We start from the raw sequence: 26,350 nt of genomic DNA, 5'->3' as shown, positions 1-26,350 counted from the left end.
CAATTTAATCCCTGTATGGTGCGTGAAAGTCTGTGCATGCAATAAGACCAGCGGCTGGGCTTCACTACAACAAATAGTCATTGTCAGTTGATCGTTTCTATGCAATGCATTAACCATGCAGCCGAGCCAGTGCAGTGCAGCACACTCTGTATTTTGGTGCAGGCAGGCACTCACAGGGGGCTGGCGGGCGGGGGCAAGAAACTGCTCCTGGCAGGCTCGTCCCAGCAGGGCTCTACCCCTGGCAAGGGGGTGAGAGGAGGCCTGCGATGGGAGACAAACGACATGGGCCTGGTTCATCTTTATCTATGCCACTTGCAGGAAGGACTAAGTGTGAACTCCCTGACCTGCCTGGACCATTTAATAGAAATAGTCAAAGGTATGTGATACTAATAATTTCCCTGAAGTCTCAGGCAAACAAACATTTACTCTGGAATGGGATTTACATTGATTATTGTCACAAATGAGCTTCTTTTGAGATTGAAGTGCAGTCATTCATGTACACAAGTTTTACACACAGACAGACAAGTACACACACGTAGCTGATACTGTACATTAAATGTGCAGCTAAACAAAAAACAGCATTATTAAACACAGATTCATGCAGAAAGCAGACAGCGTTTGAGGTTAAAAAATACAGATGGATCAAAAATCAATACACATACTGCAGCTTGGGCACTCTGGGTAATGTGTTTAAAATGCTGACTTGGCTGGTTTGAACTCTCCTTAATCTGCCCATGATCTGCTAGAGGTTGCTACTGTACATGTTCCTCCACACCATCCAAAAAAACTCAGGCATATAATCAATGTTCTTCTTATCTTTCGCCTGAGCTGCTTCCTCGTCCGTATGCTTATTCGTTCTGTACTTAACAAACACACCGTCTCCGGACATATTACCTCATGTCTAAAAGCCCAGGAGAATGAATGTTGTGTGTATCAAGCAGCTTCACCAACAAGGCTCTAAAAAAGACTGTGTTCTTCTACTTTCTGTTTGTAGGTTTTACTGTTGCCTTGTCACAGCAGCATACATGGCGAGTGAAATTGTATAAAAGGTGCAAAAGAAGATGCACAGTAGTAGCCACCTCTGGTAGACTGCAGGGGCTCTGGAGTTGGCTTTACTTACGGTGACTCAATGCTTTTCCTGAAGTGTGTCACCGACAAGGGAGGATCTGAGAGGACAGAAATATTTCAATTTAGCATTTCTTCTACTGAATACCACGAGAAGAAGTCAGACACATGGAGGGATTATGAGACAATGGACCCCTGGGCACAGACATGAAACAGGCCTCCCAAACCTCATACATAGGCTGCACCGTATGTAGTTGTGTTGTGTCCCTTTGCAGTCGTATTGCATCTCTTTGCAGTTCTTTTGTGTCTTTTTGTGGTTGTTTTGCACCTCTAGTTACTTTCAGTCTCTTTGTAGTAGTTTTAGTCTCTTTTTACTCCTTTCTTTCTCATTAAGGTGATTTTGTATTTCTTTTAAGTCACTTTCTGTGTCGATCTGTCATTGTTTTGTGTTTCTTTGTGGACATTTTGCATCTTTTGTGGATGTTTTGTGTTGCTTTATAGTTGTTTTGTGTCTCTTTTTGGCCATTTTATGTCTCTTTGTGGTAGTTTGAATTCCTTTGGGGCCATTTTGTGTCTATTTGTAGTCCTTTTGCATCGTTTTTTGTACATTGTGAGTCTCTTTATAGACATATTGAATCACTTTGTAGTCTTTTGATAGAAATATTAACAGTCACAAAAAAGAGGCTCTGGCTTAGGGACCCCTGACTCTTCGCACCCCAGGGCCTGTGCCCGCTAGGCCTGTTCAGTAATCCATCCATGGTGAGACGTACTATATTTAATATATGTGAATTAAGTGGAGAGGGAGACCGACCTGGTTTACGCTTGAGTTTGCGACGGTGTTGTTTATTGACAAAGCAAGCTGCTAGAGTGCTGAACAGTACCGCCGCTGCCAGAAAACAGATAGTTGCCACGACACCTGCCACCACAGGCCGCGCCAGCCCCTCCTCAGGCAACTCCGCAGGAGGGAAGGGATCTGATGGAGCAGACGGGCAAATAAAATGGAGAGGTTGCAAACAAAAAAAAACAGAAATATATTCCTCAAAAGAGCCAGTCATTCCTGTGTGTAGTCTGTAACGTTTTTCTGTGAAGAAACTGACCCGTGCTAGATACTCCCACGACATTGCTGCTCTCACTGATCAGGTCATCCATGACAGCCATCACTCGAAACTCATACCAGGACTCCTGTCAGAGAGACACACCAAACACACTCTTCTTATGACCGTCTCATACACCGGTTTTTGTGTACAGATTATTAGACCATGGATAAACACACTGCACTATATTAAATATATATATCTATATTGATATAGATATATGCAACATTTGGCACCATGAAATGGGGAGACTGTTAACAAAAATGGGATTCTGTTAATAATTAGTTAACTGCCCCTGTGCCACCTACATTCAACAAAATAAAAGCATGAAGTCAGAGAATCTCCCACAGACTCGTGTTTCCACATCCAAATGTGCACGTAACTGACCTGAACGAGGTCTCTGGCTATGAGCTCGGTCTCAGTGGATGAGATCAGGTCATCCAGAACCTCCCACCTCTCCCCGAGGCGGAACTCCATGATGTATCGGTCGATGGGTGAGGAGTGGTTGGCTGGAGGGAGCCATGTGAGGAGGACACCGTGCTGCGTGCGATTGGCTGTGAGGCACCGTGGTGGAGTAAGAAGCACCAGTGGTTCTGGGGTACCCAGAGGAGAGCCTGTGGACCAGAAATGGGGGCACCGTGAATGTCTGTACCAAATGTTGTGCCAGTCCAGCATTTTGAGATATTTCACAGGATAAGTGAAAATGTAGGTGCAAGAGGAAAAAGATCACCAAAGTTAAAGGAATTCATCTTCGGGGGACACACAGTTTAATGTAAATCCATCTGACAGTTAGAGGATATTTCACTAGAATCCAAAATAGATAAAAACATCATAAAAATTCAAATTCACTGCCTGAAATTACCAAATCCAAAAATCCAAAGCAAAATGCATGAAATGTAAAACTCTTGACTGTCGTGTCATGAGTGAAAGACACTGTGTCAGTGATACGGTAACAGAGAGAGACACATTAATTATGCATGAGTTGGACCTCATCCTGGGTCACAAAGATGCGTTGTGATGTTTAGTTTATGCAGAAAATTCAATTTTATATTTTAACAAGTCAAACATCATCATTTCAAATCCTTTCTTGTCTGAGGAAAAAAATGTTGTTAGTTAATAAGTCTATGGGTAATGGCTGTGATTGGCTGATGTTTGATTTATGTTGCAAAGATATAAAAGAAAATTTCTGAATAATAAGACTGAGACCATGGGTTTTTGCTGCATATTGCATTGTTCCATAACCACTTATTTTTTATTCAGATATTTTTGTTAAATTTTCACAACATGAATCATCCATCAATCCATTGCCATCCATCTATCGGCTGCTTTCTGAGTGTGTGAACTAGGTCAGAACTTTGCAAGCCTCATTTAGCCTTTGTTGAATGAAGGAAAGCTTTGAATCAGGGTTTAGACTCTATAAAACAAGACCGGTATTGTGAGGAAGTTGCTGCCATCAAGTCTCAGAGATTATGATCAGACTGTGGAATCATCTAATGAAAACGGCAGAGGAAAGAATGAATAAGACGGTGTTTATAAGGAGCAAATCACCCAGTTCTCTGTGGGCAAAAGAGCTTTACTCAGGCTAGTGTTTAAAACTCATCGTTTTTACAACCGAGTTCTTCACAGCTCAGGGTCTCATTCATAAAATACGTAACTTAATGCACTTATTTCCATTGTTCAGGAAATGTGATACAACCTGACCTTTTTTTCACCAACTGCCAGAGTCAGGCTACATCGATTTGTTTGAGGTATCGATGCTGTTTCTTTTTTTAGAGTCTGACGTTTTGTACACTAAGAGTCTTTAGGTGTGCCTTGATTTATGCCTTCCTTCATTCAAAACCTTCACTTCTTTGTCCTGTCCATCCTGGTATGGTGGAAAATCTAGCCATGCAGTTTTTTTTTTCCCCCTTCATGCCTTTCTTTTTGCTGAGACATTGATTTTAAATACCATACACCTTTAATTCAGTTTCTGTTCAGGCAGCCTGCCCTTGAGACATGACTTGGATTAAAACACACAAGAGTCTAAAAGGTGTAACATCAAAAATACACTTCATATAAAAAACATGGGTTTCTGTATAACAGCTACATTCAGCTCAGTTGACTGAGCTATTTCATAATGGCTCTTTCGTAGGCAAACATGTTGACTCGTCAAACATAGGTGGAACTAATGAACTAATGCCTGTGATACTGTGCATGCTGGTTTACTGGCACACCTAAATGGACCAGTGCCATCATTAATGCCATTAGTTCCACCTGTGTTTTTCCTGCTATGAGAATTTAAAATCTTTGCAGTGAGAATTATCCATTACTTTGCTCGGTGGGCTAAAATCTATCCACAGCATATTTAGGATTAGTTTAACAGTTTAATGCTTTCCTGACTCACTTTGCACACATCTTTTCTAATAATACCTGTAAATCTCAAGAATGTAACAGAAAATGGCACATAACAGATTCAAAGATTTGATTGATTTTATTTCTTCTTTTTAAAGCAGTGAGGTTTTTTTGGGTAAGAAAATATGATAAATGTTTAATGTGATTTCCATAATAATGGTAACATAACAAAAAATAAAAATATAAAAAGGAATATTTGCATGTAAACTTCTTCATGATCTAACCTTACTTGATGGAGACAATAGATGATCTTTATTTCCATCTTTACTACAAGGAGCTCTTTGCTTTTCTCCCTTGTTTTTGACTGATGGTCTATTCAACCTATTTTTGGGAGAACATGTAGCAAACTCAAATTTTTTTCCATTTTCAATTTTCTTCAGGCTCCACCCAGTGACAGGCACCAGACTATATGCAGCCTAAGAGGGAAAACTCAGGGCAAAGAAAGAGAGAAAAGTGCTGCTGCTCTTTACTGCTCTGAGCGCACAGCAGTAATCGAAGCTGACTGATGAACATTTCTATCCACTCAGATCTCTCATCTGTAATTTGGCAGCTGGACAGTCAGACAGTCATTGTTTAAAGACACTTTAGTAGGATAATCAAACCGAGACAGTAAAAGTGAGTGGGACAAGCACAGTGAATAGTGAAGTGAGGGGAAGATGCCCCCCTCACCATCCCCAGTGGAAATTACACCCTTATATACATTAATTTAAACATCACTAGAGGGCAGTATCCCCCACTTCGTGTCTGATGATATTCTAAAATTATAAATAGTCTCTCAGTACAGCTCAGTGGGTTGATTCTAAAGTCAGGAAGCAGCAAACATGGAAGGAAAAACCTTTGATTAACTTCACCCACCTGCAGTGTTGACTGTCACAACTTCGCTGAATGGGCCCGTGCCCAGTTTGTTTTGCGCCAACACACTGAACTGGTACTCCGTCCCAGGCTCCAGCCCTGGCACCACCAACCAGGTCTGAGCACCAGAAACTGGCATCGAGTGCCAGTCGTGAGGACCGAAGTCGATTCTCTTTGACCTAAGAACAGAAATGAGACAGGAAAACAGAAAATTGTAAACACCATGATTAAAGGGAAAAACTGCATAATGGTGAATAATGTAACTGTAATTAATCACAGCAGTGTTATTCAGTAGGTGGGTCCTGAAGATTTGCAGTTAATTAAAGGTCAGGCACAAAAATGTACATTTTTTTTTTACTTGTCTTTGAAGCACATCATGGTCATATATACGTCAAACACAAATACATTCAATGATTCAATGATTTTTCTTTTCCTGAAAAAACAGTGCAGATAAAATTTGAAGATTTTTTTCTCTTGCCACACGTCTTCCCTGCACTCCTCTATTCACACTATTTGTCCCTTCAAAGGAAGCTGTGAAGGGACAAAGGACAAAGTCCTCCACGTATCCCCAGTGAAAATGACATCATTTGATTTGCTAGAACTAACCATTAAGCTATTTCCTGAATTCAGTTTGAGTTTAATGAGGTTTGATGTCTCACTTCAAACACTGATGATTCATAATCTCCTAACTTTTAAGTTAATATGATCACGACAGCAAAAATGTCTTAATTTTAAATTCACTTGATTTATATTTGTTTAATGTAACCTGTAATTTAAAAAGGATGACTGACACTGACGAGATAACACAAAAGTATTTAAATGTAAACCAACCTATCTCTTTGGTGCATTTTTATTTTTTATCTATTAGAGTTATGGCCATAAAAACCACAGGTCACCATTAAATAGCTGTGTTTACATCGGCAATGCTCCACTCCACTAGGCTACAATGTGAAAGGTATTTAGCATGTAATTATCTCTTACCAAAGTAATTACACAGCTTTGACTCACAAATTTGTAGCTTCAACTCCATGTGAAATGTTACTGTACATTACATACAAAGTTGTGGCAACACATTCAGAAGTGTTACTTCCTTCTTTTCAATTACAGTCAACAAATGTGTATATATTGATTCCTCGATGGATGATTTACTCACAAGCATGGAAAAAATCAAAAAATATACTCTGCTTTGGCTACTAGCAGGTGCATACCTCATGTGTGATGCTGAGTGGGATGTTACTGCCGTGACACTCCATTACTTTTCCCAGTACACAGCATGAATTATGCACATACACATAAATACCCTGAGAAATAAGCTGTCAAAACAATTCTGTGGTGAGCTTCTGACTGAATTTCATATTTTACCATCATCAGTGAAGAGGGCAGCAGAAAAAAAAAAACCCTGCTCCGACTGTGTGCCACTAGACACTAGACTGATAACCTCCAGGTAGTATCCACCCATCTGTAGACTGCTGCCATTGATTTGAAGTAAAGTAAGAGCACTCACACTGGACCGTACCACACAGAGAAGGTCTGTTCGAAGCCGCCATCGTAACCTGGTTCCCAGGACACATTAGCAGAGGTTGTTGAGGGCAATACATGGATATTGCCAGGAGCGTGTGGGCTGGTGCCTGAGCGGTTTATAGAGACAGAGACAGAGAAAGGGAATAGATTTAATACGCACAAGTACTAATTTACTTATCAAATACATAATTACAGTCATTAAGCTATTGATATCCTGTTAATGTAAACACTGTATTAACATTTTTTTATTCATATTAATGGTAATTCTAAGCCAGACTAGCTCAGATAACTATGAGCATTTAGTTGCTGTTTCCATCCCCATAATGCAGCGCTGCACCATGCGTCTGCTCTCTGTGGATAATGTCATGCTGGCTGAGGTGGTGACCAGTGTAAGGTCATGTTCAAGAGCAGCAGCACTGTGTGCGGCTCTGCTCATCCCACCCACCTAACAGCTGTGCAGTGTGGCCTGAAGCCAGCTACTTCCCACTAAAAGAGAGACCTGAGCGTGGTCTGAGGAGCACAGCCGTCTGCGTCGCCCTGTGACACCTGTCAGCTGAGGGCCGGTCACACATCTGTGTAACAGTATAACGACTCCACAGGCACAGGGGGCAGCACTGGGGAAAACTTAGTGAGCGGCTCACATTTTATGGACTAACAGACTTAAAGGAATAGTTCAACTTTTGGAAAACATGATTATTGGCTTTTTCTCCCAGACTTAAATGAAAAAAACTGACATCATCATATATCTCTAGCTAAAATATGAAGCTAGAGCCAGAAGATAGCTAGCTTAGTGAAAACTTAGCACAAATTAGGTTAGTTTTTGTACAGACAAATAGTTTCCTGTACTTCTCTCATCCCTTGTGATTTCCTTATTTTAGAATTTCAATGTATCCTCAGCCTTGAGGAAAAAAGAGGTGCTATGGTGGAGCCGTTTTATAAGAAACAGATGATTTCTGTGAAGTAGAATGCTGGTCTTTATCCACACTGACTTCAAATACTTTATTAAGTACTAGTGGGGGATCCCTGCTTAGTGGCTGAGGTGCATGATATACAGCCACAGCATCTGTGGTTCAATTCGATTCCCGGCCAGGGGACTTTTGTTGGATGTCCTCTCTTCCCATGTCTCTCTTTCTGCTCAGTGTCAAATAAAAGTAATCTGGAATATATACGTATATATAAAGTTATCTTTTTATTCTATAGGGGATGACTATTTGAATATATATTTTTTTTTATAAAAGCCTGAACTACAATTAAAAAATAAGGCAAAAATTTACAAAATGTTTGCAATGTGTGTGCAATGACTGAAAAGACTGCACTCTCTTGTTGCTATGCATATTCATATTTAACATAATCATCTCAAAATAGCTGCTACTGCTGCTGTAAAAACATCATCACAACTTAAGCAAGCAAAGGGCATAATAAGTGCAATAATCTGAAATTGTATAGGAGAACACTACAGTTAAAGGCACCATGATTAGCTATTAAAATCTGCACCCTATAATTTGCATTATCTGTGTATCTACAATGTTCAGTTTAAGGGCTTGTCGCACTACAACTATTACACACAGACTTTTCTGAGTGAATGTGACAAAAAAAGAAGAAAAAACTGTTTAACAATGTGTAACTATTACTATTACTTTATTAATGCAATCTCAGTGCATGTGGCCTTAATAACCTTGTTTAAACTTTATAACCCTGTGTGCCTTTGTCAACGCTTCAGTCAATCAATTTAAGAGTGAAAAGATGTCCTTGGCCCATTAACTGAACCGACAAAGGCTGTAGTGACAGGGTTTTAGCAGAGGAGTGGATACCACACTGTAGCTACAGAGTCACGCTTTAATGTAACTGTCTAAAGCTATTACAGATAAGATCAACTGAAATTTTAATGATGCCCAAGGGGAAATTGGGTAGAGGCAAGGAGTTTGAGGGATAAGTGTCGCTACTTCTTTTGTGCAAATCATTTAAAAGACAGAGCAAAGTGGGATCACAATGAGCTCAAAATAACTAAGAAAGGTCAGTGGTGGAGGAAGCAGAGAGCGCTGTGCAGATTGTTTGTACCGATGACTAGGATACGCGTGCTGGCAGTGATGCTTGTGACCACATTGGTGGCTACACACTCCCATTCTCCATGGTCTTCCTTGCTGAGGGACAGAAACTGTAAGCTGCCACTGGGTAGGATGTTGTGTTTACTCCTGCTTGGCTTCCCCACCTTCAATGGACACGAAAATTGCAAGTAATATGGTTAAGAAGTGCTGGGCAAACACATACTTCAATACACGACAGGTAAAATCAACGCACAAGATTATTTACTATCAGGAGAGTTGTTATTGTTTGTCTACTGCACCTTTCTCCAGGTGATGGTTGGTATATCAGGGTCTCCAGAAGCAGCACAGGGGATTACTAGCTCTCTCCCAGCCTCCTGACGGTACTCCCCCCCAGGCCTCACATTAAAATAAGGGGGATCCTTTATAAACACAGAGTGAGCAGATCAGTCTGTGCCGAAACATGGAAACCGAACATCGGACACTACCAAACAACAGCAGTGATGTACCTTTAGCACCAAAGTGGCAGGGGGGGACATGCCCATGGTACCCAGGGCGTTGTAAGGCACACAGGTGTAGGTGCCCAGGGAGTCTTCTGTGGCCTCCGCCACCCGGATACTTCCATCTGGCATCAGGCTCCAACCGGGGTACTACAAGACAAGAGGGCGTCTAAAATGCTTGATTTCGGGGTTCCTGAAATGTCAGGGTCCCATCTAAATGTTTTTCAACTGTGCAAGAAAACAAAAAAACAACTCCATTTAAATCAGATGAATGAGAAGTGAATGTTTATGCATGAAATACTGTGCGACCTCAGTGGCAGTAGAGGAGATAGTGGATAAACAGAGAAACAGATAGAGAGGTACTGTATCTGTGGAACACACCAGAAAAGATTGGAAAAGATTGCAAACTACTACAGTATATTTGGGTCGTAATCTTTGAATCACAGTGGGACAGTTGAAATGATCAAAGTTCTATTACTGTCTTTAACAAATCAGTGAAAAATCCAAACAGTCACAAAAACAGAGGAGTGGGAGTTTTGTTTTAACCTCTCATCACCCAACAGACTTTCATGGTCTGCTATCACGATAAAAAGTTACCTGAATATGAACATGTAAAATACATATCAATAGGTTAAACTCTTTTTAATTTAAATAAAGAAATAATCCTGGTAAAATGCACAGAAAAACATGGAAATAAAACTTTAAAAATATGGTGTCTGTCACAAAGCAGTCTGGAAGCCCCAACAATGCAATAAAAACTTAAAAACTAATGAAGCAGAAAAGAAAAACAGAAACATAAAAAAAAGAATGATTAATAAAGGAGGCAGACTGACCTTCTCCACTCGGAGAGGATAGCCGTCTTTCTCCCACTTTACTGATGTCACAGGAGGGTTGGCGTCCACCGGGCAGCGGATGATGCCTGGCAGTTTCCGTGGGACGTAGATGACCGGGGGCATGTTGATCACCCGGGCAGGGTCTGGATGTAAAGGAAACATCGGCGTTAGGGGATGTTGGATGCATAATCAATCACGTCTGAGCCAAATGTTTCATATGTTTGGAAAGAAATCTCTTAGCAGAAAATGTACATATGGTGAACTATCTGATGGAAAAGACCAGGGTCTCAGGAAAGGAAGGAACTTGCCAAAACTTTGCTGATGCATTTTCGGCCCTACTTTTAGGTCTAGAAGTCACTTATTTACTTTATAAGGAAATCACTTCTATCTCACCCAAAATTTAGGAGCACTCCAGAGGTGTCCTAACCCATTAGGAGTTGTCAGGAGATGACGTTCAGGTAGAAACAATCTGTGACAGGACAGATGGCTTGGGAACGCTTGATGACACTGAGCTTATTAAAAGATCGTTTTGACAAAATAATTTTTGAGATTGAGTTTGTGCAGGACGCAGAAGAGAACACATGGTCTGATCTGAAAATACAGCTGTGCAACAACGCTGATTCTGTCAGAACCAACAATTCTAACATAACATAAATCAAGCTTTGATTGTGTTTTTACATCACAAAATGTGTTTAGTGAGAACGGACCATGTCGCCTGCATGATGAAGGATATCTCCACTTAATTACAAATATTAATTAAGTGGAGATATTTATACAAGGTTTAAAATCTAGCTAATTATTATTATTTTTTATTTGTTTGAAATAATTGCTATAATATTTGAGAGACGTGTTCGGATTTTTACGGTGCATTTTCCCAGACTCTGTAACACATAAATGACATAAAAGAGGTGTAGTTTTAGGAAAATTAGTAGAGTTTTTAAGTATTATTGTTTCATGTACCTGTGCAATGTGTGCAAGATACAGTGCAGCACTATGACAGGCTGTAAAACCATGTGGGGTTGGACCAGCTCATAGGCAGCTCATATTACCCACTATTTTAATTTCCATACTACATTTACAGATTGCATGGTAACACTTTAACTCCCTCTTTAGCATTAATACCAAGTACATAAACAATTAATAAGTGGTGTGTAACACACTACGATGCAGCTGTAAGCAGCTATAAGGGCATTTTAAAGTGTTAATTAATGTGCAGCATTCGTCATCAGCTATAACCTGTCCTGTGAAGACATGTTTGGTATTATTACAGCTGTGTTTTACCATACTGTCATTTATCAAGTGTTTACACCGCAGCCTCCACTTACAACTGTCAACAGGAGGAGATAATAAAAATACATTAATAGACACTAATCTGCTTCGAGCTACATAATCGAGTGCTATAAAACATTTATTAAATGTTTTATATACTGGCTCTGAATGCTTAATAGTGGGGCTGAAAGTTAAATATTAGTGACAACATTAATTTTTTTGGCTTGGCAATGTTTACTCCCAGTCTAAATGGCATATTTATAAGTATCGATGGGCTTTAATTAATTTTGCCATTACACTTTTGAGTGGTGTAACACACACATAACCTTGATAAAATTATTCGCTTATTCCCATAAAGCCCATAAAGATGTCAGAAAACCTTAAATTCATGTAGCAAACAGATTCAGCATCAGACAATGTGAGTAAACGTGCCTGTTTTTGATGGACAAGTGGCTACGGCAGCTGATATAGTATGGAAAAGGTGGACAGTAATTATCTTTTGACTAAACTAAGTCTGCCGAATTTTCTCAGCCACCTGCTGTTGCATTCAATTTACTGTTGTATTTAAAAATGTACTTGATTTCATTTCAGTCCACCCAGAATCAGTACTTCTTTCAGGGAATGAAAGTAAGTGTAGGACATTTCATAAATGACTCTCATCTGAACTAGTAGGAGTATCTGGTTAACTTTAGCGCGATTGCTGGGAGTGATTCTCAGATGCTTGATAAATACGGGCTCAGAGTATGTTTTGCATGAAGCATCCAGGACACTGGTTTCATTACGTATCTGTATCTGAGGCCAGTGATGAAATCAGTGCCTGCATTGCTGCGAATCCCCCAGCTCTCTCTCTCTCTCTCTCTCTCATACTGTAGCACAGTAATCAATGACCAGCAGCAACTTGGGAGCAAATTAGCTCAACACACAAGGGCTGAAGATGAAACGTCAGATGGCCAGGAGTGTCGTTTCTCTCTCATCAGTCTCAGCTGATGAACAGGAAGGTCACCATTTCATCTAGCGGGGGGGCCAGATTCAAAAGAGACCAGGAAAAATGGAGTCTGAGGATGAGTCTCCGTCTCCATCTTTGCTCACAGGAATGAGGCTGGAGTCGGAGTAGATAATAATTCAATCATTAAAATCCTTTGAGAGTATGAAAATGGTCAAAGAGGCTGAGTCAAAATGACGAGGGGGGAATCTCTGCTGCCTCTCTGTAATGTCTGACCTTGAAATTCAAGAAGGTTACTTTGCACTACAGTGGTGGAGCGGCGCTGCCAAATAATACAGCAGCCTCCACCACAAGCAGCCTCCATACTGCTGCTGCTGCTCCCTTCTCCTCACACAGCCCGCTCCCGCCCCTCCCCCTCCACTTTGTTGCCACGGTAACACTCACACTGAACAGTCAGGTAGGCTGATGCTGAGGGCGAGATGCCGAGGCTGTTGCTCGGACTGCAGGTGTATTTCCCAGCATCCTCCGGCTTGACCCGGAAGATGATAAGGGTGCCGTCGATGAGAATGCGCACTCGGAGCTTCAGATCACTGCAAGAAGACACAGATGTTTTGTCACACCGTGTTGCTGAAACACACCAACAGGACAGGGCACCCATCTATTTTTTTTTTTTTTCTTTTTGGTAAATTACATCAAGGTGCCATAAGGGAGCAGCAGAGAGTCAAACAGCAGCCGGCTCTGAGAGGGATCCAAAGAACACAGAGTACAGAGCAAGAGATTCAAATAAATCTGCTAATTGTCATAATCGCCAAATGGTACAGCCTTCATGTTTCCCCCCTTGACACCATTTAAAATGAAACACACTGATGATGGAGCACAGTTTCACACAGTATTCGGTTTGCTTTGTCTTTTTAAATCCAGCTGCTCTCCATCTCCACACAGTGAAGTAATTCAACATTTAATCACACAACAGAAGAAACAGGTACCACTTCAATCAAAGGAAAAACATTTGGGTTGTTCGGCTGTGAAAAATCCCTTTGACTGATTGAACTGTATGACAACCTACTTTCTGAAAACAGACACAGGGAATCTGGACAAAAGCACATTAATTATTAGCTCCATTAACCCATTAAATATTTATTAATGGATTAACAAAGTTTATAACTGCATTATTGCCAAATAGATTTTTTTCACACCCTGCGAAGTATTGGTTAATGATTTATTAATGATTCATAAAGCCAATAGGTAAAACTTCCACAGTGGAAATTCACGTTTTATGTCATCAGCTCTACATATATATTTTTTCTTCATGATTTGCTTATGAGATAATCTCTATTTGTTCCAGAAAAACAATAATATATTATCACAAGCTGTATATATGTATAATAAATAATTTAAGTGCAGTGTATGTTATGCACACAGTACAGTAGTAATATGATGCTATGAAATATGTCTAATAGAAATGTAAGAGAATACAATGATATGCTATATAATAAAATAATATAAAAATAGAATAATAACAATGTGGAAGTAAGATAGTATTATAATTGTATAAATAATATAATCCAATGTAAAATAAAGCAGTTTTAGATTCGTTACCCAAAAACTGGGTGATTTGTAAAATGTTGGATTTAAAAAATAAAATACTTTCAAACTGAAGGGCGCTCCAGAGGTTTCATAAGTGGGTTAGGAGAGGTGATCACACATCTGAGACAACTCTGATGGTGATGATGAACAACAGGTTAATTGAAGCAACATGTTGAAGTCAGAATAATGTTTCAGGCTGATATTTGTGAGTGATTTGAACATTTCATAGGATTTTAAATAACTTTGTCTTAAGTTTCAGCATTTGTCAGGGTGTCAGGCTCTTTAGATGTTTAAATTATTATCCATCACACAATACCATGGCGTCTAATTGGTCCCAAATTCATTATGCAGCATGACAATGAACCCAAACACACAGCCAGAGCCATGAAAGAGCTATCTTCAGTGACAAGAAGAACAAGGAGTCCTGCAACAGATGGTCTGGGCCCCATAGAGCCCTGATCCCAGCATCACAGAGTCAGTCTGAGATTACATGAAGAGACAGAAGACAGTGAGACGCCTAAATCCACAGAAGAACTGTGGAAACTTCTCCAGGATGCCAAATACCGCTGGTCTCACCATCTACTGACTGACTGACTGTTGTTTCAGTTTACTGCAGTTTGTATGAAGTAAACAGACAAACAAAAACTACTCTGTGTACAGCACATGTTAATTTTCTTTTGGAGATACTGAGCATTTAAAACAAATAAATGATTTTGAAAATTAAAATCAGATTTGGTTTTGCAGAGAATCCTTGCCTCTAACTGGTTGTGTCTGCTCTGAGTATATATATGTGATTAATCATGTGATGAACTGAGAGGTTAAAGGTCAAAGGTTACTCCTCCACTTAGCTGTAAGTGGTGCGTCTTATTCCTCACACTCAGCAAAGAACTTTGTTACCCCTACAGGCGCCTTTAGACTGTGAAACAACAATCATGCAAGTTCACTGCATGTCAGACTGTGTGAAATGAGTCAAATAAAATCTGTGGCATCGGCCTGAGACATGTCAGATTGTGTGATGAACGTGTGGTGAATTGTAGCGCTACGATGTAAATCCCAAAAAAGTAAATGAGAGCAGAGACACGTCATCGGCTCCTGTCAAATGCAGCTCCGCAAGGTTCTCTTCTAGGCTAGTGTCACGGAAATTTCTTTTTGATTTTCTCCTCCGTCTTTTTGGACTGTGTGTGTGTGCATGTTATATAAATGTTATTCAAAAATGGCACGTATGACTGCGTCATTCCATATTGCACTCTGATTGGTTGGTTTGTAGGTGTGGCTTGCCTCAGCAGTCACATTGTGAGAACTTGATGCTAAATTTGTCTGATTTTTTGCTGCAGTAGTTAGTGTATCTCTTAGAAATATGATAAATGCAGGCTCTTCTCCCAAGTTGCACTGTCCAACGTATTAAACTTAATATTACAGACGCCTCATTAGAAAGAGGTACCAACACGAAAAGTACATCTTACCTACCCTGCAAAAAAAAATCAAGACAGCCACCGTGAAATCTGTTTAAAATGAGACCGGACACTTCAGAGCTCTTCCTCTGTGAACGTCCCACAGACACTTGTTTTCGCTGCCAGTCAAAACCCCATTCACTTGTTCTTCCTTCCCACTTGTTCTGTCTGTCACTTGTCCGCTGTAAAAACCCTCTCAGACTCTAAAGGCCTGCTCTGGGGAGCCCGCAGAGGTGCTGGCTACGCTTCAGATCATCACTGCATGAGAGGCACATGATGACACAAGGCCTGAGTCATGTGATATTGTCATCAGAGCGCACTAACTCGCCTGGCACGCTCCAGACAGACCCCTGCCAGGCCCCTCTCGTACTGGCCCTGGGGTCGCAGCAGGACAGGACACTAGCATGCACGCACACATACACATATATGTACGCGCACACGGCGAACACCCTTTGACAGTCACACAAAATACAGCACAGCAAAGACCTCAGAGACACAAAATGTCACTCACATCACAAAAGCGATTTACATGACTGAGCCCTGACACCCATGTGCTTAACTGAGATGTTTCTCTACACACAGAGTTACAGCCGCCACGGTACAGAAGTGAACTTGATCATAACTTTACTTCTTGAAGTAGACGTTATCCTCTTCCCAAAACCAGGTGTAGGTCAGGTTGCCAGGATACGCCTCCGCTTGGCAGGTGAAGAGTGCATTCTGGGATATGTTTACAGTGACGTTTTCTGGTGGTGACACGATGTATGGAGGCCCTGAGAGAAACAGAAACATGAATTTTAGTTTGCTGGGCACCTGTAAGACCTCAGGCTATTGTTTTAACCGTTTAATGAACCCACACTCTAAAGAGGAACTTTGCATTTCTCTGTTCATCAGGACAGTAACTTCATTTTAACTCATCATAGTTATCCTTAATAAGCAGTACATAAACACAACTTGGAAGTTATAATTGTTAACATATTGTACATTAATAAACACTTAGAGTGCACACAACTAAATATGACACAATAACACTAGCGTGTTATTAAATGTATGCACATTTACAGTGCTTACAATTAACAAGCTTAAATGGGCTACATACGGTTAAAAGAAAATCTCTTTCATGACACCTCTCCCATGTCCTTTCACACATCTCTTTTTATAGAAAAGAGCAAAGTCTAAAACCCTGCACACAAAAATTTTACATATAACATAAGCATAAAAAATGTATGAAAAATATATGAAACGAAAAAAATACTAATGGTCATTAGTGAAGTTTTGCTTTTTAGTTAAATCATTTTTACCAAATATTTGTAAGTATGAAATATCATATTGAATTCACATCATCAATTCCTGTACTTCAAAAAATCTCCAACAAATACTGAATAGTTTTTTCCCTCTAAGATGTGCAGTGTGTTGCATGTTATATGTTTGTAATAACATATATGACTGCAATGCAGTTTTTATTCTCCTGTTTAATCTCTTACTTTATTTTTATCTTCCATTTCATTCTACTCACATCTATATAACTTTTTATATTGTGTATCTTTTATATCTTACAGCCTTTCATGTCTTATAAAAAGCACTTTGAATTCCTTGGTGTTGTTACAAATAAACATGCTTTGCCTTTAATCGAGTACCAGAGATGTCTCAGTCAAGTTGACTTTAAGTACAACTACTTTTTCAACAACAAACCACAACTTAAAACATGTTCTTCCAAACAGCAGAGAAGAACAGTAAAGGGATGAAAAGTATTATTAAATCATAAAATCCTCTTAAACCACCGGCAGGACTCCACTGCTTCCACTTTAGGAATGTCAACTTTTTTTTTTTTTTCATGACTGAGAAAGAGCACACACTATGTATTATTTACAATATATCACCACAGTCTGATGTAAAATACAGTGAGCAGCCAGCTATCATAGCCTTAATAGTAGTCAGTGTTGAAGCTCATGCATGCTTCACATTGTAACCTTTCCATCCCCTGAGGTACTCTAGGTTTGCTCTTAACTCTCAATAAAACAGCAGAAGCCATGAAAGGTAAGCTGTCTTTTATGAGTGGGCCCAGATACAAGCCTCCTGGTTATTTTCCTCTCAGCGTGCACGGCTTTATACATCAGATGGGACTGCTGACGGCACTGTGCGGGTGTCTCACACAACAATTAAAAACAGATCACAGGAGTGAGACTCATGACTCCTAAGATATCTGTTTGTTATTGTTCTGGGTATGAGTCCTAATCAGATCGTCCATTTTATTTCACAGCACTTTTCATGCCAGTATTCAACTAAACTCAGCATCAGGAAAACCATTTTATTTTGGGCGTTTTTCTTTAACAACTCACTCTAGATTTCTAGTTTGAATTGAGAAGGTTTTATGAGGGAAAAGATAAAACTGTTTATGTACATGTACAGTCAGTGGTGAAACTTCTTTGAGATTCTGCTGTTATACTGGTCTAATTTGACAGAGGTCTCAATTTTGTGGAAAGGAAGGAAAAACAATAGAAGGAACCCTGATACATTTATTTTGGGATTGTCCGATGCTAGATTTATTCTTCTCTCATATTTTTGGCCTGTTTTCCAGTGCATACAAACAAACTAAAACCTCCCACAGAAATTTTTGCACGATGTGAACATTATTAGCCCCCAAAAAAACCTGATTCTCGGAGGTTGGAAAATAGCAATTCCACCTTGTTTCCAAAGTGTAGATGTTAGTTATTCGAGTAAATAAAAATCCTGTTTTCATACGATGGAGGCCACCGTTTCACCGGCACTGCTGCAGAGTGCTGTGGATGAAAGAACGGGCGTAGTAGCATCGGTGGAGGTCTGCAGTTGCATCACGCGCACCGCTGGTTTCACTGTACACTTGGTTACAACATGATTTTTTTTAATGTGTGTTTGAAGTGTGTGTGCACATTTACATTTACAAAGAGACGAGTATTTCCTCTGCTCTGTTTCCACCTACAGAAGGATTAAAACAGACCTTACGCTAACTCATAAAAGCAAGATGCTCAGTTGCTTGTTAAATACACACTGTTAACTCCCTCAAGTGCTTCGGTATCAGGAGACCGAGAGAACTGGAGGCTGGTATCACAGCCATGTATCTGATCTGTGTCTAGCAGAGAGCCTAGTTAATGGACCGGAGAGAGACAGTGACGTTCTCACAGACAGATCCTGCTGTACACACATGGCTGTGCACAAGAGTGTGCACACATGAACACACAGAGGCCCCAGACTGAGCTATTGACTGACTGATACAGACCCAGAAGGTGTGTTACATTCATCAGTGCTCCACAGAGTAGCATGACTTTGCTTTTGAATGCTACTACAGTAAATGCCCTCAAGTATAAATAATGAAACTAAAGTGATGCAAATGCAATATTAGGCCCGCAGGTAGAGGAAACATGTTTTATTTTAATTTCAAAACCTAGTGATCCATGCAAAATACATTTATGAACAGCGCTTATTAATAATCTGCTTTGTAGTGGCCTTAATAAAGTGTGCTCATTTGATGGATACAGTACCTTGAACCAACAGACGGGTAGTGTGGAGCACCTCTCCCTGGTCACTGTAGGCTCGGCATGTGTACGCCCCTCTGTCATCTCTAGTGATGCCAAGGATGGTTAGACTGCCATCGTGGACCTGCAGTTACATGTGCAGGAGAAACAGATAAACGTCCGACCTCTGACGCAAAACAGTTAAATAATGTGAAAAGCACAGGTGCTGCCAATCATCAATCGGGTTTCTGGCTATAAATGACAGCGGTGGAGTAAGCAACAGTTTTGGTAACTTAAGCAAATTATTATCACAAAGATAAGGCACTCATTAGATCAGTTTTACTGATGTATAAATGTGTAAAGGCAATTCCAATGTTTGTTTTGTCCAACCAATTGTACAAAGCAGCAAATCCTCACATTTGAGATGGAAAAATTCCTTAAGTTGATCAATTATAAAAACTAGTTGCAGATTATTTTCTGTTGACCAACTTTATGAATCATTTTAAAAACTCTTCATTTGTTTTGTGTGTAAATGCTGTATCCTCGTTTGTATCTCGTATCTGTAGCTGAAGCAGAAGAAGCAGCAGAACAAAAGTATTAAGTGGCATAAAATAAAAATACAGATATAGACAGAAGATATATGACACTCCCCCTCTTGCTCTAAATCTGTGGTTAGAGACTGCTCCAAAGAAAACACATCAAACACTTAAAAGTCATGAATGTGTCATGTTTTAATTAACTCTGGGCCTGATTCCCGCATGTGGTAACCGTGGAAACGTCTAACTCTATGTTGCTGCGCGTCCCTGTGTCCAGGCACTGATGAGAACCAATAAGTGCTGAAGAAACACATTAACCAAACCTAATAGAAATACCCTCATAAATTATGCAACAGGTTGCGAGAGGCTCTGTCCATTCAAGTCACACACAGCTGTAGTCTGTCCATTGATGCAGCTGAGGGGGAATCTGCTCCGCCTGCAGAATTATTCCTATTCATCTGTCTCTCAAATGTTTTACAGCCAAGAGATGGTACTAGTAGATCAACCCGAGCAACATTCAACTTCTGTCAGTCTGTTGGCAAACTGTATCACCATCACTCAGATTGTCTGTCGCAAGATAACACTTTGTGTATCACTGCTGTAGTATACAACATGTGTGGGGGGGCGGCTGAGAGCTCAGAGTGTAAACTAAACACTGATGTGTTGTGAAGCATCAATTCGAGGCTTGGAAGGCCTTTTTGAATTGATTAAAAAAGTTGGAAGATTAAATCAATCAGAAATTGATTAAAATAGTCTTTATTTTAATCACACACTTGCACTGAAAACTGTCTGGTTGCTTTGGCATATTTTCTGTTCCTGCTCAGCCTCCTTCACGTACCAGCAACTTTTATTGATCCTCTGTAATTTAAGGCTTTTTGTTATGTCTTAAAAATAAATGTCAATCTTGGTGAGAGCCTCTCACTGAGAAATGATGTCTTTGATTTGTGTTGACTCTTTTTATTAGTATTTATATTATTATTATTTATATATGTGGAGATGTAAAGGTAACAACAGGGAAGCAAATTTTCTATAAGGTGAATTCCCACCAAGCGTGGTGTGCAGCGAAGTTCACCCTCATTCATTTTCTATGGGACTTGAACTAATCACTTCGCAAGGTACTGTGGGATTCCAGGTGATACGAGACTGACGAGTGATGTGAAAGAGGGGCGGGGTCAAAAGATGGGAAATGTCATCTTTACGAAATTCACCTGGCACGCAGTGTTTTTGCAGGCCAATAACTTCCAGTTCTACCAATAAGGAGACGATCATTACTGTAGGTTCTGGGATCCCTCTCGTCTATGCCTTTGACCTCCAGCGTTACAAACAAAAAACTACTTGGCGAAACGTCACACGAACTGTTGGAGAAAGTGCAGGTTGCTTATTTATACACTGTTTGCTGATGAGGATGATACTTGCGATATTGCGCAATTTATTCACCTCCAGCAGGTCCTCACTGCTAGTGTTTATTTGTTCCCAGCAGCCAATGTACTGAACTGTACAGACTGTACTGAGTTTAGCCGTAAATTAGCTAGCACTGGGCGCAGCAGCTGTGTGTATGGGAGTGTATTTTCGTGTGTTTTTGTTCACCAGAAACTCTTTTTCTTTCAGTTATTTCCCTCCGGTCTCTCTCCTGCTTCCTTCTGTCTCTGTATGTTTATGAAGCAGACTGAGCCCTGGGATACACGCAAATTTTCCTCTCAAGCTGAAACTTTTCCAACTCAGTCAAATTTGCATCTAATCGCGTCTTTCCATTAACTCTGTACGCAACTGTTGCATTCTGTCCAAACACACAGTTAAATTACTTTTTTTTTTATATGCTGCACCGAAAATCAAACACAGGCAACACATGTAGTCCTTTTGGTAGCAGACAGTAAAATTAAACAGGATCTGATAACGTAATGGTCATCGGTCCAGTTCCAAAGCTTTCTGTGCCACTGCTGAACTCAATCCGAGGTGAGGGAGAGAAGATTAAAGAGGAGGAGGAGGAAGTTTGCAGTAGATGAGGAAAAAAGGGACAGAAGCAGTAGATAAGGTGAAGCATGAGATGAAGGCAGAATCTCAATTTCAGTCACATGCACTACACCGACACATCCAGAGAGACCGACACTGGGTTCTGAAACAGCGGGAGCTTGCTGTTATTTTCCTGCTTGCATTTTTTGTTTGTGATTTGAGCGCACTTTGGAGAAGACCCTTACAATCCCACCACGCTTTCCGTCCTCTCCTGCACAACTATTTAATATTTCTGTTTTGCAGCTGGAGCTCCGTGCATGCAAAAAAAAAAAGAAAGGTAATGAAGTAAAGAGAGGAGGGGGATGAGGATTCCTCCTCCTCTCTAACCCTGTCTGTCACATTCCCCTCTTTCTCCATGACGTCTCCATGGATCTGAGCATGTGGGTGAGCAAATACACCCTCATGCTCGCACACGCACGCACGCACGCACATACACACACACACACACAAACAAACACACAGCTCTCTTCTCACCACAAGAAGGAGCTTTCCCAAGTTTGAGGTCTGCTTGAACATACGGTGGGAAATGGATGAAGAAAGCTGATAAATGCACAGCTTTTTTCTATTTTTCAGAAAATAACGATAGAGCTAGTGAAGCATGGCATTTGGCTCTCACTAGCAATTTTCAATTTTAGTGTAACATTCATATTAGGACTAATGTAATATTGATGCAGGAGAAGGAGATTAATAATGCATCAGAATGTTGTCATTCATTCAATCATTTACCGAGGGGATGGTGTTAAAAAGAGGCGATTGGGGGGGAGAGATATTGGAGCAAAAAGGGAAAAATAAAAGAAAAAAGGGGAAGAGGCCCTTAACAGACACTCCTGTACGCTCCAGGCAGCTGTAAAGAGTTGATAGCGCCTGCAGCAGACTGCCATATCGGAGACACAGGAGAATGTGAAGGGATGCAGAAAAGCAAGGAGGCATCCAAGTAAGTTCCATAAACAATTACAGCAATATATATATATCGCTTGACCTCCATCACCTACTTGTAATTCCTGCTTTTGCGAGACTGACTCCTGACAATTCCCAGGTGTGCATACTTGTTGCATTCAGCTGTCAGCCACACGTGTGGGTGGAGCGAGTACTTCTGATCGTATATTAGGTGCAAGGAGAGCAAGAGTTTCTCCACTTGAGAAAAAGTGACATTTGCACCATTTAGTCAAGCCTTTGGTGATTGTGAGTCACCGGTAATGGAACGGTGTGTGAAATGTCTTTGCAAACCTTTATTTCTTTAGAGACGCAGGAAGAGCCTGAGTAACGTGTTCATGCATATTCTTACATGTAAACTTACTACGATTTATCATCAGCTAATGTCTCAGCGCCACACATTTTAAAGACTAAACAAGATGTTCACCTATTGACAGGTTTTACTACTAAAAATAGGATATTTCTGCAGCACAGCAACATAATAAACTGATATTTGCCTGAGTGAGATATAGTCCATCCATACAGATGGACTCACTGGATGACACCATCTGTGCACAAACCCTGCTTCTATTTTTGTACACGATCATGAATCAGAATTATGGCCATTGTTATTTCTTACTGAATATTTTGCGTTGGTTGCGAGCTCCTCCCCCTCTCTCAGCCAGCTGATCATTGGTTTTGGATTTCCCTGGGCAGAGCAGCTAAGCAGAGTGCTTCCCCCTTCCTTCGCCTCCACATACTGTGGCGGCGTTGCTGTAAATGAAGGTGGGGCTGTGGAGAAAGTGAAAGAGAAGCAGTCGTCATTACAACAGTAAAGCAGTGAAATTAAAGTGGAAACAGTATAAAACTGCATTAAAATGTCCTGTCAACTGTTTCTGGTTCTTTGCCAAATCTAGATTACGTTTCTGTTTTCATACACAGGCTCTGTGGAGGCAGTGTTGGTCAGTCCATTACGCTGGTCCAGACCGAAATATCTCACCAACTATTCAACGGATTACGATTCAGTTTTGCACAGATGTTCGTGCATCCCCCAAAGGATGAGTCCTCATGACACTGATGATCACCCAGCTTTTCATCTGACGCCACCATGAGGTCAAATCCTTTCTTTGGCCGATACTTTAGCAAGTGCTCCTTGAGTTTATTGTTAATTAATGAACTCGGATGGTAAACATAGTGGACATTATACCTACTACAAACCAGCATGTTAGCATTTAGCTCAAAGCACAGCTATGCTACAGCACAGCCTCACAGAGCTGCTGACATGGCTGTAGATTCTGAATGATCAACGCCACTTTAAAACAGTTTCAAATAACACGAAGGTAGAATTTTTTTTGCCGGGTGCTCACACTGTGCACACATGTAGAACAATTGTGCATTTGAGGAATGAGAAAAGTATCTCAGGGAAGCTAGAAAAAAAAAAAAAAACATACTCGTGGACAAAAGCAGATCGGATATTGCCATTTATTCTTCAAAACCTGAAGAAGCCACTCAGCAACATCACTGCATCTCCACCTGATGTTTCAGCCACAGGGGAGCTCCTCACCACCTCCTGCAGGCCAATAAACAGTAGTTTCCTCAGCCAGCTGCTTTCACTGATTCAACGTAATATTTTGATTATAAATAGTGGCACTGTGTTTAGTTAAAGCAAAAAAAAAAAAAAAGGTGCTGCTATACAAGTGGGTCAGCACTTGCTGCTGGGAGTGTTGCCACGCTCCAGACTGCACACAAACACCTGGTATGGAGTAAACAAATCGCCCAATTAGCACATTTAGACATCTGCCTGTCCATAGTGCCCTCTCACTCAATAACACCCACTACAGTGTATGATTCAGTAGATTAATGCTGTTGCTTCACAGCGAGTTCATTCTTTTATCTTAAGATACACTTTACTGATTCTCAGTGGGAGACTTGACTCATCCTAATTATTTAACAAGAGCTGCTCGTACCTGCATCCACCTCTTAGATGTATGAAGTGCTCAGTGGTGCATCGTAACTAAGTACATTCACTCAGGTACTTGAGTACTTCCATTTTCTGCAACTTTATACTTTGACACTACATTTATTTGGATACAGAGCTTAGTTTGGAGTTTATTTGTTTTTAATTATTTAGTATTATTAATCTGAATCTGCAAAGTAACTAGTGCCTAAAGCTGTCAAAAATATATAGAGCAGTAAAAAGTATAAAGCAGCAGAGAATGGAAAGTACCCCAATACTGTACTTGAGTAAATGCACTTAATTACTTTCCACCACTGCTTTTACTGTGGGATCTGAATACTTCTCCCACCACTGTAAGTGCTGTTATTAATTCTAATCCTAATTCAGATTTTTCCCAAGGGATTAAGCATCAGTTGACAGGAAATAGGTGGCACACATGGCGGTGACAGCAGCAGGTACGTTGGTCAACCTGGGAGTTGTTTCACGCCGTCAGGTACAGCTCGTCACGGATGAAGTGTCACAGTGGCTGGGAAACCTGGGAGTTGCTCTACAAAAAAAGTAAGCTGAGCATCAAATTCTCGCCCTACTTACTGCAGCTCTTCATCAATTATATACATTAAAAGATGCTTGAAGATCCTGCACTCCCACGGTTCTTCTCTGTAGACCACACAGCACATCAGCAGACGGCCTGGATGCTAAGACACAGGGTTTGGCCTGTTCTTTGAAGGTTTACATTCACTGTTATTCAGTCACCAACCAAAGAGTGTGTCTGCATCATTTCACTCCCTCACTTGGTCGTTCTCTTCATGTTTCTGCTCCTGAGAGAACACGGCGACATAGAGAACACATTTTTCATTGATTTCTCATCATGAGCCTTAAACGTTCCAGTGTAAACTGTAACAAAGAGAAGAAAGAGGCACACAAGGATGCTTTCCTTCCTCTTCTAATGTCAGTACACTCACTTCCTCACTACCATCCTCCCATCCTGCCTTTCTTTGATGGCAGGATCAGGCTACATGATATTGTTGTCTTGTGAGATGGTCACATCAGGTGAACATAGAGTCATGACGTCTTGTTGTGACAGACGTGAAGACCACATTATGGACCCTGACCAATCATCACATGCTGACTAACTTCACCGTTCCACTTCACCAACAAGGGATGTTTAAGTGTTCAGAAGTACTAACACAACAATGTAAAGATGTATATCTATACATCTACTACAGTTAACTGTTCACCTTGAAGTTCAGGTGAGCCCAATGGGTGTGTCAGGTCAGTGCACCGTGATATCGCTGCCAGGTGTGGCTACAGGTGCAACAGAGCACACTTTTGAGTGTGCTTATTATTTTCATTTATTTTTTCTATTATTCATTATTAGTCCAATGTTGTGTAGGGCCAATATTGATAAATACTTTTTTTTATTATTATTATTAAACAACAAAAAAAACCTTGTCCACATGCCCAACGTAGGCCACACACGAGTTCCTAATGGGATGACATTTCGGTCAATGTGAGCATGTGAGCATTATTTAAATTTGCACCCATGGGGTCCCATATGGTCCTGAGGATGACTGTTCACATGGCCACGTTGGGCCCATTAGTGACTGACAAGGACAGACACACATGGGGAATGTACGGAGCTGCTGGACAAATGAGCTGGCATTTGAGGCCCCAACTGGGTCAACCAAATGAGACCTAAATGCCAGACCATCACTAACCCAGTGACGCGGCAGCAGCAGGGTCTAATTTTTTATGTTTCAGTGTAGATGGTTAACTCAGTTCTGTGATGGTTTACGTTTTGATCTCTGAAAAGCCTGCTGATGCTTTAACAGAGAAGAAGGACGGTCAGGGGAGACAAGACTAAAGAGCAGAGGAGTAGACGGAGGGAGGGCAGAGAGT

At 40.6% G+C, this 26,350-nt stretch overlaps 1 protein-coding gene across 1 annotated transcript in view; it reads right to left on the bottom strand.

The window, feature by feature from the left end:
• igsf9ba (immunoglobulin superfamily, member 9Ba) overlaps window positions 1–26,350 on the bottom strand; it is a 57,559-nt gene that overhangs the window by 6,907 nt on the left and 24,302 nt on the right. Inside the window, exons 4-18 of the mRNA XM_041046722.1 lie at window positions 23,135–23,286; window positions 19,064–19,181; window positions 16,177–16,318; window positions 12,955–13,100; window positions 10,299–10,441; window positions 9,475–9,615; window positions 9,268–9,387; window positions 8,982–9,132; window positions 6,907–7,030; window positions 5,406–5,581; window positions 2,547–2,773; window positions 2,163–2,247; window positions 1,877–2,038; window positions 1,121–1,166; window positions 175–261 (exon numbers count right to left, since the gene is read on the bottom strand). Of these exons, the coding sequence (XP_040902656.1) occupies window positions 175–261; window positions 1,121–1,166; window positions 1,877–2,038; window positions 2,163–2,247; window positions 2,547–2,773; window positions 5,406–5,581; window positions 6,907–7,030; window positions 8,982–9,132; window positions 9,268–9,387; window positions 9,475–9,615; window positions 10,299–10,441; window positions 12,955–13,100; window positions 16,177–16,318; window positions 19,064–19,181; window positions 23,135–23,286 (2,020 nt within the window). The remainder of the gene's footprint in view (window positions 1–174; window positions 262–1,120; window positions 1,167–1,876; window positions 2,039–2,162; window positions 2,248–2,546; window positions 2,774–5,405; window positions 5,582–6,906; window positions 7,031–8,981; window positions 9,133–9,267; window positions 9,388–9,474; window positions 9,616–10,298; window positions 10,442–12,954; window positions 13,101–16,176; window positions 16,319–19,063; window positions 19,182–23,134; window positions 23,287–26,350) is intronic.

This window comes from Toxotes jaculatrix, chromosome 9, assembly GCF_017976425.1.
Source record: "Toxotes jaculatrix isolate fToxJac2 chromosome 9, fToxJac2.pri, whole genome shotgun sequence".
Taxonomy (NCBI): Eukaryota; Metazoa; Chordata; class Actinopteri; family Toxotidae; genus Toxotes; species Toxotes jaculatrix.
The sequence above is the reverse complement of the archived record's forward strand: the minus strand, read 5'-3'. Positions and strand labels throughout refer to the sequence as shown.